The sequence below is a fragment of the Topomyia yanbarensis genome, chromosome 3 (assembly GCF_030247195.1).
Source record: "Topomyia yanbarensis strain Yona2022 chromosome 3, ASM3024719v1, whole genome shotgun sequence".
NCBI classification, from domain to species: Eukaryota; Metazoa; Arthropoda; class Insecta; order Diptera; family Culicidae; genus Topomyia; species Topomyia yanbarensis.
In genome coordinates, this window is record NC_080672.1 from 159,414,047 (window position 1) to 159,426,151 (window position 12,105).

A 12,105-nucleotide genomic window follows, 5' to 3' on the forward strand; every position below is an offset into this window, starting at 1 on the left:
TGCTTAAAATTAATCAAAATTCACAGTTAAAAAAATGGCAACAAAAACTATTCATAGTTCCACGATTGCCAAGTAGAATCGGGAGAAATGTTGCATTTTTAATTGAGTTGAGTACAATTTAATTGTTTTTCAATTGCTTAATAATTACTTAAGATGGCATGTTTTCGACTGGTGATTGCATAATCTAAGGCGAGTTTCGGCAGCACAGTCATTTTTTTTGTTGCGTCGATTACTTCGTTATCTTCGCCAACGTTTCGACCCGCGATTTGGGCCTTCTTCAGGTCATATTTCTTAAAGGAACAGTATAAACATAAAACATAAATAACATAAAAACATAAAACCGAATATCTTACTGTCTCGACAAAAATCGACAAAGTTTCAACTGGGTTAATTTTTTTTATTTATTTATTTTCATCTGACCTAGTTGGTCCTAATGAATTTGGGTTAACATCTGATATCACTATGGTAGGTGAGGAATTGGTTAGTGAGATATTTCAAATTTTTGTTGAAGTGGTTTGAACTTACGGAGCTTACTCATCGAGATCGTTAAATGAGTTTTACAAGCTATAGTCACTCGATAAATTCCCTGGAAACGCGCACTAGGTCTGAACACTAAAATGGTTTTCTAGCTACTTGTTATGAATGTATGGGTGGTGTGTGGTTTTGGAGAGCGATAGAAATTGAGTCTTTTCTAACTCTCAATTCATTCATGGGTGCAAGAATGTTGGAGTAAACTACTGTTCAAATTGTCGGTGTCTGTCCGGCGGTTTACCGTGTGAGAAGTAGTGGCGATGTGGCACATCTCCACGATGGGGAGACCGCTGGGTTTGTAGCTGTTGTCGACAATCTGTGGAGCTTTTAGAGCGAATCGGTGCTGATGTGAGATACAATGTACGATTAGAGCGGCCTTCTCTTTGAGATCTTGTATCACACTATCATCATAGTCGTGGCCCTCTGCTAGTCTCTGATCCAGTTTGTTGACAAGTGTTTGATGTTCATGCGGGTTTTTAGCTGTACAGTAGACATTCCTATATAACAATAGTCACTCAAACAGGCTACCTTGTAGATGACGTTGTGTTTCTGCACATTGTGTTGGGGGTCTTTGGCTGGGTTCGGTGCTATTTTTAGGTTTGGTATATGGCGGTGAATGATTTTGTTGATCGATGGTGTGAGGCCGGGGATGAAGGGGATGGATTGGTGAATCACTGGTACTTTTTTATTGTGCCTCAAGCGTATGTTTCATGTTGATGTCCGTATTTTTTCGAAAATAAAAATATCGAAAAACCAACACGATACTCGTATTCAGAACTAGTTTTTACGAAAGAAAAAAACTCACTTGACATTTTTTTACATTGATTAAATGCACTTTAATGAGGACGAAAGACAATGCGTTTTCGTAGAAAAATACACGAAAACAAAAAAGAAAAGTAAAAACTAATACAGCTGATCCACTGTAACAGCCGAAATGCAAGTTATCAACGCTGTTCTCTACCGTGTATCTAATTCACACAACATAAGCGACCTCTGCAATAACATTACAAAGGTAATGCCCCATACTTATTGTACCCGCATACCTATTTGACCCCATTCTACTCTACCAAATTTTTTTAGGCGCAGCTAGATTTTCTTTCTTATAGTAGTCTTTTTATCAAGTAAGAATAACAAAAATGTAAAAAATCAAGTAGCGATAGGTCGAATAAAGATTATATTCGGATTTCTTCTCAAATCATTAGCAAGTCAATGGAAATTATGGTAATTCAATGTTTTTTTATGTTTTTCTATTGTAGGGTGAAAAGTCAAACTCGAACGTTCTAACAGAGAAATTTTCCTATCAATACCATTGGTAAGCATTCGCCAAGAAAATATATCTATTTGCGTCCTTCTCAAGTCTTAGTTTTAACCCACTTTTTAATGAAGACGTGAGACTTTATAGATTACTTCCTTGATATGCTAATGCGGTAATACCGCGCGGGAAAAGCTCATTTCCCGCACTGCATCTGCGAGAAAAAGTGTCTAACTGCACCGCAAATTTTACGGTGCGGGTCCGGTAAATATTGCGCAATTGCTGTAACTACCGCAACCGCGACGAACCCTAATTGTGCTCCAATTAATTTGTTTTATTGATGATCTAGTAAAAAGCTTGAAGCGTGGAAGTATCGTAGTGGCTAGGCAGAAGTCAGGCAGAGAATAAAGTCGGACATCAGCAGCTGCTATTGCAATTCAGCACTACGTGCTGTTAATATCTTCCAAATAAAGTAACAAATAAAATACAATTAGGATAGCGCAACACACTTAATTAGGAAAGACTCTATTTATTATAATAGATTAAACTCTTCGTAACAACAAATCCTGTCAGAAATCCAACATATCATCTGTGACCTCATAGTTTTCGAAAATACATTTGTAAACTTGATAGGATGTGTCGCATATGTCTTCGCCGGTAATTTTACACTTTTCGTACAGCTCTTCTGCCTCCGTCGATTCCAAATTGTCCATCACCTTCTCCCGGATTGCATCCTCGACAATCTCGTCGTTCTCGTCGATGAAACCCATGCTGCTGAACATGCATTTTATGAAGCACTTTATCGGAAGAAGCAAGTGTTTCAGATTAGATAGCAGCTGTGTAGACGTTCTGGGCAAATCGCAGAAGCATTAGCAATCAGAAACATACCTTGATATTATCGCTATCATCAGCAAAGTTGCCCTTCAGAACCCGAACCGCTTCTCTGCTCGACACCCCCATCTCCTTTGCACACACGCGTATGTTCCTGCGAACTTCAGCTTTATTCGCCATTGGCTGCGCCTGACGGGGTGAACACAATCCAAATCGAAAGGGTGGGAAATTTTCACCGTATTAATTACAATTCAAACAATTAACCTTCCATTAGCAAGAGTTTAACTTACATTGGCTGCAACGATAGCAATCAGCAAACAACACAGGGGTGCGTTGATGGATTTCATTGAGAACTGTTGTAGAAATTCTCAGTAGCAAAAACAACTGTGCACAACCCGGAGAAACTGATTCAATTACAAGAAAAATATCACTGCTCGTAGTGCACTTTTATAGAGCAAAGGTGAACCTGTTTTTTGTTAGTAAGTTATTGTGGTACAATCAGAGCAGCGTGCTTGTCTTGCGTTTGTTTGTAAACACCGAAACCTTCCAAGATTTTTCAGTGTCATGACTAAGCTCAGATGCCATGCGGAGGGAATTGCATTTACAGTGCTCTTTTCAGGTGTCGTGAAGGAAAGGATGAAGAGCTGTAACTGAACACCAAAAAGCGATGATGCGTTGCAAATAGTTAAGTATTCACTAAGATATGATTTGTCGTCGCTAAAAGCATGCTCATTCCGCCTTGTTTGTGTGATAGACGGTTAAACATTCAAACAACTGAGATGCCCATTACTTTGAATCCAATTGAATTAGGCCAATTTTGAAAATTACAAACAGTGCCAAGAAAATTATGTTCTTATAACGAGTAGACATTATCTATGCATGTTTGATAGAAATGGAGGAAGAGGCCACACATTAATATGCAAAGTCGATATATGGTAATAGACCAACAACTATGACCACCCATGTTTGATACCTTTTTCTTTTTTCAGCCATAAATTAATTATTGCCAAAAAGTTGCCAGATTTCCAACAAGTGCTTGTTTGTCACAATCTGTACAAAAATATCATCGCACGAGCTCGTCAAAAAAAACTGACCTACTTGATCCCACTCCAGGCAAGGGGTGGGTTTTGGGGGTTCACCTTCCTGTTTAGGAAGCCGTTTTGACACATAACAAGTCATCTGAGTTCAGTTACTTTAGAAACGAGTTGTTGAAGAAACCTTTCGAGGGTGGCTGAAAAGGAGTTTATGTAAAGTATGTATGTAAAGCATGTTTCGATATTAGCAACAGTTGTGACTAAACCAATTATACATCAAAGGTCAGCGGGCTAGCAACGGGAGCTAAGGAGTAAAACACAAAATCGTAGAAAATCGGGATATCGTTGACTGGAGAAATTTAACCGTCGATGATCTCTCCAATGGTTCCCGAAAATGGGCATCGGTATCGGGAGAAATGCGGCCACCAAGAAACTCTCAGGAACAGCTACCAGATATATTAGCGCCAAGAAGGATAAGAAATCTTCGGTTTTAAAAGCAATGTAAATTATTATGGTCGACACCTCCGGATCGATTCAGGTCTCAACAAGTGACGATATTTGAAGCAGACCTGAGCAGATCAGATACAGCGCGAAGGCTGGCCAGCAAGCACAAAAGCAGCAATGGAAAAAACGATTAACACAAATTAAAAAGGGGAGAAATTGTATCTAACGGTTGCCCCGGAGAGATGAGGATTTCGAGATACAAGTGATTTAGATTTAGTCCGTAGACTCAAGGACATTATACAAGGAAGCCAGGCTACCCCACTTCCTCTCACCTTCTCCTGCCTAACCATGCATCAAAAGTGATTTGCTAGATTGCCACCAAACCGCTACTCAAGGAAGATAGAACGTTCCACTACCGATTGCAATCGAGTTGTTGGCAAAATAATAACTATAGCACTTGATTTGTGCAAAAGTATTACTTGGAGTTTCTTCTTGAATTCATATTATTACTCTCACTTTTACTACACTTTTTCAAACACACTTTTTTCACATTTCGCGTCAAAAAGCACTAACGAAACTTTAATCGATTAACTGGAAACTTTCTAAACGCCGGAAAACTCGTATTTGTGCGTTTAAATTTTTACTTCGGTTTTTAATTTTCCGCAATGTAAACAATATCGCGACGATCACTAGTATTGGTAGAACCCACCAACTGTGGTGCCTTAAATGATTTAAAGAAATTGTTTAAAATGTCCTCTAGATATGTTTATTTTAACTCATGGTGCATTTGTTAACCAATTCCAACAAAGCAACATTTCTTTATTTTCGACGTAGTTATGAAATAAATGTTTGTACTGAAATAATAACGCAAGTTTTGATAATATTAATAAAACTTGCGCTCCAAGACACCCGCAACACTGTAACAAGTATTGCAATCAAACGAAATGCCTCTATCGACGAAAAAGAAGTGCTATCGTCCGCGAAATTCGAAAGAAATCGATACTAGAGCAGATATCGAAGGATGTTCCGGATTCGGGAGATACACGGAAATCGTGGCAGCCGGTGTCTGGAAACAAGATGTCATCCACTGGGTTCTTGATCCCATATCTTTAGAAGGGACGAAATTAGGGGTCGCTCGCTTGTTAATTGATTTCATCGCCCAAACTTTTTGTTTTTGAATATATGTATTGTTGTATTAAATTAATAAATTAGTTTGTATTTTGCTTTTAGCATAATGACAAAACATGAGCCGGAATTCGACAGTGTGTTCGACCAAACACTCTTGGCTGTTAAATACTGAACATTCATCTTGACAGAAAAGAGTATGGATGGTGTAACGCCTGATAATTTCTGCGAATTCCTATATTGCGTTGTATTCGCAAGAAGAGTTTTTTCAAAACCTTTTTACCTTATTTGAGTTGGGGTGCGAATACAGTGACACAATCTCATTTTCGTACACCGCTATGAGGAATGCTTACATGCATTTTACAAGTAAAAATTAAGTTTACGAGACATTTTATATATCTAGAAATAGTTGACAAGACAGCATAGGGAAGATACAATAATTATCTTTGTACTATAAATGCTCATTTTTTCAAAAATGATCATAATTCTAAAGATAGTCAAATATACACACAATCTCATATTCGTACAGTACACATATTTTTTCAAAAATCAATTGAAATTTCTATAATAAATATTAAATGTGCTAGCTTTTGTTTGTAATTACAGTTTTCAATCGTATTGGAATGCTGACCACTCGTTTTTGTGTGTATTCAGCTTAAATTTTATACCATTCTTCTAAATTGTAGTTTCTAAGATCATTCTCATTATAATCCGGATAGTTTCGCACTTTCCATCCTAATACTCTTATTTATTTTTCTAATCAGTTAATAAACGGGTTCCGCAGTGGAGAATCCATAACATTGAAACAATTATAAATTTACTCTAAACGTTTGTTGCACGCCTTATGCTTTAGGTTCTTCTCCTGATCGAATTTCCAATATCCACCATTTCTTAGTAAAAGTACCATTTTATGGAAGCTTTGCTTTAAAATTTATTTTAAGATATTCATATTAAAATACACATTCTGATCCATCATGCCATGAATGAAGACCTCATTTCTAGCACTTCTAGTGGGTATATAATACCCCATATAAAAAGTTCACTGTATCTGCGTTTGGTTGCTGTTATAAGGCTTTTACGTCCAGGTCTGAGTACGATTTTCTCCACTCGAAACAACAGCCATTTGAGTCAAAGATGTTGAATTTGGACTCGTAGAAAAAGTTTACAATCTTTCCAATATTTCGAAAAAATGTTTCAATGTTGTTTAGTAAATAAAAAACAGCTTCTTGCTCAGAACATAGGCATTGTAATTGTCCGTTCTCCATACATTACAAGCCGTACCAGAGCACACTTATACTTAAATGATATAATTCAATTTGTTTATCATTATTTGTTTATAATTAATCAAAACTAGTTTGATTTATTTATTTTATGAATTTGATTTAAATTAATCACTCTACTCATTTTATGAATTTGTTAATTTTTTTGATTTGCACCACTTGGATGATAAAAATACAATTTTTTAATTCTGTTTAGTCTTAAACGAAAATCTGTATGGAAAGAAACCCGAAAAGTTAAGAAGAAAGGAAGAGGAAAGAGGAAAAAAGGAGAGAGGAAAGAAACCCGAAAAGTTAAGTTGGTTTACTATACAACTCGTCTATACAAACCTATGTACCGAAAAAAAATCTCAAACACCTTCGTTCAATCACTGACGACTGCTATTAACTAACGATTTTCCGAATCGCATAATTTGCAGTTGAGCGATTCGTTAGACATCTCACGCGATAATAAAATTTTGCTATCTTGGATCAAAAAAATAGTAAAATTCCTGCAATTTCTCTTTCTGCACCTTATAAGGTGATTTCGAGAGAGCACATCTCTCTCGCACATTTCTAAAAATCAATCCTGCATCAAAGTAACCCATACAATATATGATGAAATTATTTCATCGATTGCGACAAGTATCTAAAACATACTGAAATGGTTTTTGTCAAGAACAAAAAATTCATTAAGGGGTTACATATGTTGAGGTCGGCTAAAACATCATTTTTTTTATTCTCCTATTGTAAAGTTCAGATTGTTAAGAATGTTATCTTAAATTTTTGCAGAGATCGGAGCAGTAAACGCAAAGTTATAGCGTTTTTTATCTTGCTCCTTTACAGAGGCGTGCAGGGCCGGCGTCACACTTTTAGCCCGAGTGGGTAGTAGGAGAGGGTGTGTGTGTCATTTTCGCAATACACACGCTTGTATAACATTTACATTAAATCACTTGCGGTGTGTTTGTGCAAATGGAATTGTCGTACATCAATATTTTCAAATTTGTGCCCAGGATATATAGTATATTATATACGTGGCCGATTTCAAATTTATGAAAAGCTCCAAAATTTCGAGTGGGTAATTACCCACTCGGTTATTTTCGAGTGGGTAGTACTACCCATACTACCCACGCTTTTCGCCGGCCCTGGAGGCGTGGCTTTCTAGAATACTTTCCTCTAGCAGGGGTATCCTCCGCCTTCCTCATTACAATGCCTCGTTAAAAGATTATCTTCAGTACAGGACCGACAACCAGAGATATCGAGAGTAGCATTGACACAGTACTGCAAAGTACACAGATTGGGTACGGAATCGTCACTTAAATTCGATAGAAACCAAAAGGTTTCAACCGTCCAAAGAAAGATGCGTTTAATTTGATTTTATACCGACGAAATCCCGGAAGGGGTCTCCGGTGCAGTTACCCGAAGTTTGAATACTTTCGGTTGTTCGAGGAATTCGCGGAACAGAATACCAGATGGCCACATTTCAGCAACTAATGCTTGCTCTTTGTTTGCAGGATTCAGCCCAGTTTTGAAGGACACACACGATATGTTCGAAACGTCTTTTCCCTTTGAAACCAGCGCACGACATCAACAGGTTCAGTCACAGCTAGACAGCGGGAAACGATTTTTGTAACGTCCTGAGTTAAAATTTGTAGATGAAATCCCGATAGATACAGCCAAAATTTCGGTGCTTGTGGTGGTAAAGCGATAAACGGAACCGACAGATCGCTCAGATCCATGGATTTAGTTCCCTTCTCAGCGGTCGGTTAAACAACCTGTCCGTCGTTTCCCTGACGTCGTTTGATACTCAGCTTTGGCCATCTGGGAGTGCTAGGCTGTGCGGGTGTTCCAAAGCAATGATGCCAGGAACTGAATGTGTCAGAACATACACGTTATCAATGTCACCCCTGAATACGATACTGTACTTTAAATTGAAATCTTTTTTTCGAATAATAGTAGCATACGCACAATTTCAGATAAAACCATCCAATCTTTTCTTCATACATCAGTACATTGTTTAAAAATATTAAACTTGCGTCGTTATATGCCTAATGATTACTTCGAAAAGTGTGACTTTTCGAAATAGATCCGGTTTACGGTACTCTGCACTGCAGCTGGGCGCACATAATCAATAATAACATTTTTGAGGGTGGATAATAAGGATCATTATATATCTCTAGTGTTGTTATTTTTCGAAAGACAAACTCGCAATATTACATTACCTTACGAGATATAGAGAGTGCGGCATCTCACTCGATGCGAAATCTCTCCCGAAATTACCCTATTAACCTTTTAAAACACACACCAAAAAATTATGAATTTTATCATTGACGTAATTGCAAACATGACACAATTTAGCAACCCGTAATTCTCGAAATGACGAAACATTACCGTGTTCCATTTAATTTTACATGAAACATATACTTTACATGCGCAATGACATAAAATTACACTTACTGCCACTGAAAACAAGCGCAATATGTGGAGTAAAATTACACGATTTACGAAAATCAACGTCATGTAAAATTAAAACCAGACGTAAAACTAAGTCATTTTTGATGCTCGTATATGTCAGGGTCAGGAGATGTAAATTTACACGATTTTTTCTAGGTGTGCAGTTTACGTTATTAATTACCTAAAAAATAGTGAATACTGTTTGCTTGCTGACGGTGTACTCCCATCACTTAGTTTGAAGAAAGTTTTCTGTTAATCCAATTGTCATAAAAGTATATTGCAATGCATTAACGAGAGTTGTACTATGCATGAAATATCTACAAGCTCGCATCATTGCGGTTACGGAAATGCAATCGAATGGTACCTTGCTTTGATTCAAGGTGTAGAACCTCAAGTATTTAAGCTCTTTGCTAAGGTCAAATTTTGCATGTTATTTTCCCACGCTGTGTACTGGCCACGATAAATTCATTATAAAACATTTCACTCGAATGGACCCGCTATCAGTATTGTTCTCGCTCAGTACCAGCACCCACTCTAGAAACTTGTATTTTTATATAATATGTACTCGATTTTCATAGTTTTGTGCGTGGTTTTTACCAGTGGCCGGATTGAGGTGATCCATTTCGATCTGAACCTGAATTTGTCGTTAATCCATAATTCTACCGCAGGCATACACTCTGCAACAGCGTCAACAGGGGGATCTTTTTGCTTTGGAATGCCTCACAGAAACAGGAGTGAACCCTGCCTCGATTGCTTTATTAAAGGTGGGAGATTTCTCTGCCAACGATCAACGGGCCAAGTGTTTTGTGCGATGTTTCTTTCAAAAAGAAGGTTTCATGAACGGTGATGGCGATTTTCTGACCGACAGCGTTATTGAGGCACTGTCCAGTGATTTCGAACGAGAAAAAGTGAAAAAAGTTGTTTCTAGCTGCGACGCGAAGGGCAAGGATGCATGCGATACCGCTTTCCTGATGTACGAATGTCTCTACAAAAATCGAGAAAATCTGTGAGCATGTCGGTAGTGTCAAAGATACACAATCCGGAAAGTCCTCAACATATATGTCTATATTATTAAATTAAAGCATGTGAATTTAATTGCGTCGTATGTATATTATGGTAATAATAATGATCTACATACCGAGAGTGTCAATTCCAATCTTCAAAATATATTAACAAAAATATTATATTAACTGTGATCCATGAACACTGTTTTGAATTTACCCAACTGTGTCCTGTATCTTTCATAATCGATCCAAAAACTTCACGAAAAATGCGAGATTTAGATTTTAGTTAATTGGCATGGTGATAAAATGTGTAACCGCGTACCATATGTCACCGTGGTATAGGGCTCGACCTCGACATATGTGATGATCTTTACAAGGAATATTCTCGATAATACTGACTTACAAAAGTCCTTGACATCGTCACACAAAATACAAACACGCTGATTTCCTGACGCAATAGTCATTTAACTGAGAAATAAAAACTGCGGCTCGACAAAAGCCACGTTCCAGTTGGAATGAAATGTAAGAAAGAAAAATAAAAAAATAAAGGAAGGACGCCTATCATCAAGGCAGCAATAATATCATAGTCAAGTGATTTTGAACATGGAATCTCAAAACGCAACACGCTACTCTACAATAAAGGAACCCCGCGCACATCACTAGCAGACTAAGCAAACGAATTCGATATGTGAAAAAAATATTAAATAAAAAAAGTTGCGTTTTCATTTCGAAATATTTCGTAAAATACTTTGAGTTCGATTCTGAAATTTTCACAAAATCTTCTCGATATACAGTGACCCCTTGGCGAATTTTAGGCCGATAAAACAGGGACATTGATAAAATCGGGACATAAAGGATTTACTCGAATTCAACTTAGTTCGTCTGCTAGAGCCCATCAAACTACCAACTATCAATTTTCATTGAAGCTGATAAAATCGGGTCAAAAAGCTGATAAAATCGGTGGCATAAAAAATCGAGTGCTAAACAAAATTATTTGCTTCTAACATTTGCAGAATAAATTAATTACATAACAAAAACAAATATTACAAAAAAATGTCCGGTGAGATTATGCGAAAACGCAACTTTCATTATTTGATGCTTTTTTTACACAAGTCTAATAGTTTCTGAGTTATCAGAGATTAAAAAATGTTAAAATTTTTTATTAAATTCATAAAATTTAAATCCAGCAAATCCAGCCAAAGCAATAATTTTTAGATAGAGAATGCAAGAAATAATGGAGGGAACTAAAATGTTAGTTGTAAATCTGACGTGGAATGACTCCATTCTGCAAATTTAAGACATTTTTGGTGGTATCCAAATCTTAGAGGCAATTTTTTTAAGGTCACCCCGAAAACAATATTTTTTTCATAATATAAGTATATTAAGAAGGTAATGTGAAAATTTCAGAATGGAACTCGAAGTATTTTAGGAGCTATTTCAATTATAACTGGCCAATCACTGGACGTTTATTGTAAAATCGCCTTGTTTTAAGTTTACAATTGTATTATCTTGCAAATTATTTTGATATCCACTCCCAAATTTTTACAGAATCTTTTCAACATGTTTTTTTTTGATATTTAGATATTTAAAAAAAAATAAGTAAAAAAATTGGTCCAACTTTGAAAAATATCAATTTGTTTCAAATAATTGCGCATTTCCTAAGTTATATAACAAAAAAATGCTTGTAAATTTTTTTGATAAGCTCATTTGAAAACACAACTTTTTTTAATTTAATATTTTTCCAAATATTGAATCATTTCCGAGTTATCAGTGATTGAAAAATGTTCAATTTTATAAACATCAAAAGTTCAAAAACTAATAACTTGGAAAAATATCGTATTCAGCCAAAACTAAAAATACGTGTCAATTGTTTTTAGCTAAAGAATGCAAGAAAGTTTTTGGAAGGAATTAAAATTTTGGTTGTAAATCTGACGTGGAAATACTCATGAATTGCTTCTAATTGTTTTCGCCGACGATTTCTATGACGCCCGCTCGTCAAATGTTTACACTCTAACGAGCTAGCCTAGTATATGCAAGCCGTGTACTTATTATAATAAAGTCTGGTGTTCGGGTCCTTCAGCGGGCGCGTCATCTGCGTTTGGACCGCATGAAGCCCTAGGCCAGTTTCGCTAGAGCTTCACAGCTACGTGACATCCGTACAGTTGTTTCTCCGC

At 36.7% G+C, this 12,105-nt stretch overlaps 2 protein-coding genes and 1 long non-coding RNA gene across 6 annotated transcripts; 2 read left to right on the forward strand and 1 right to left on the reverse strand.

The window, feature by feature from the left end:
• Nucleotides 1-2,298: 2,298 nt before the first annotated feature.
• LOC131689571 (general odorant-binding protein 56d-like) lies at nt 2,299-3,098 on the reverse strand. The gene is made up of 3 exons (XM_058974763.1): nt 2,905-3,098; nt 2,672-2,803; nt 2,299-2,580 (listed from the first exon to the last, which is right to left on the reverse strand). Exons 1-3 carry the CDS (start codon nt 2,959-2,961, stop codon nt 2,353-2,355), a joined length of 417 nt encoding a protein of 138 aa, XP_058830746.1. The 5' UTR covers nt 2,962-3,098; the 3' UTR covers nt 2,299-2,352.
• LOC131689574 (uncharacterized) lies at nt 3,000-5,245 on the forward strand. 4 transcript variants are annotated; one of them, XR_009305423.1, is made up of 4 exons: nt 3,000-3,093; nt 3,234-3,549; nt 3,604-3,870; nt 3,931-5,245. It is a non-coding gene; the product is annotated as an uncharacterized LOC131689574 (long non-coding RNA). The 4 variants fall into 4 exon arrangements; XR_009305422.1 differs by having other exon boundaries at nt 3,005-3,093; nt 3,166-3,549; XR_009305421.1 differs by lacking the exon at nt 3,000-3,093 and having other exon boundaries at nt 3,168-3,298; nt 3,369-3,549.
• A 4,204-nt stretch (nt 5,246-9,449) lies between these two features.
• On the forward strand, nt 9,450-10,444 carry LOC131690159 (general odorant-binding protein 56d-like). Its single transcript, XM_058975712.1, has 2 exons — nt 9,450-9,540; nt 9,596-10,444. The coding sequence occupies exons 1-2, from the start codon at nt 9,487-9,489 to the stop codon at nt 9,935-9,937; spliced, it is 396 nt and encodes a 131-aa protein (XP_058831695.1). The 5' UTR covers nt 9,450-9,486; the 3' UTR covers nt 9,938-10,444.
• The last annotated feature ends 1,661 nt before the right edge of the window (nt 10,445-12,105 follow it).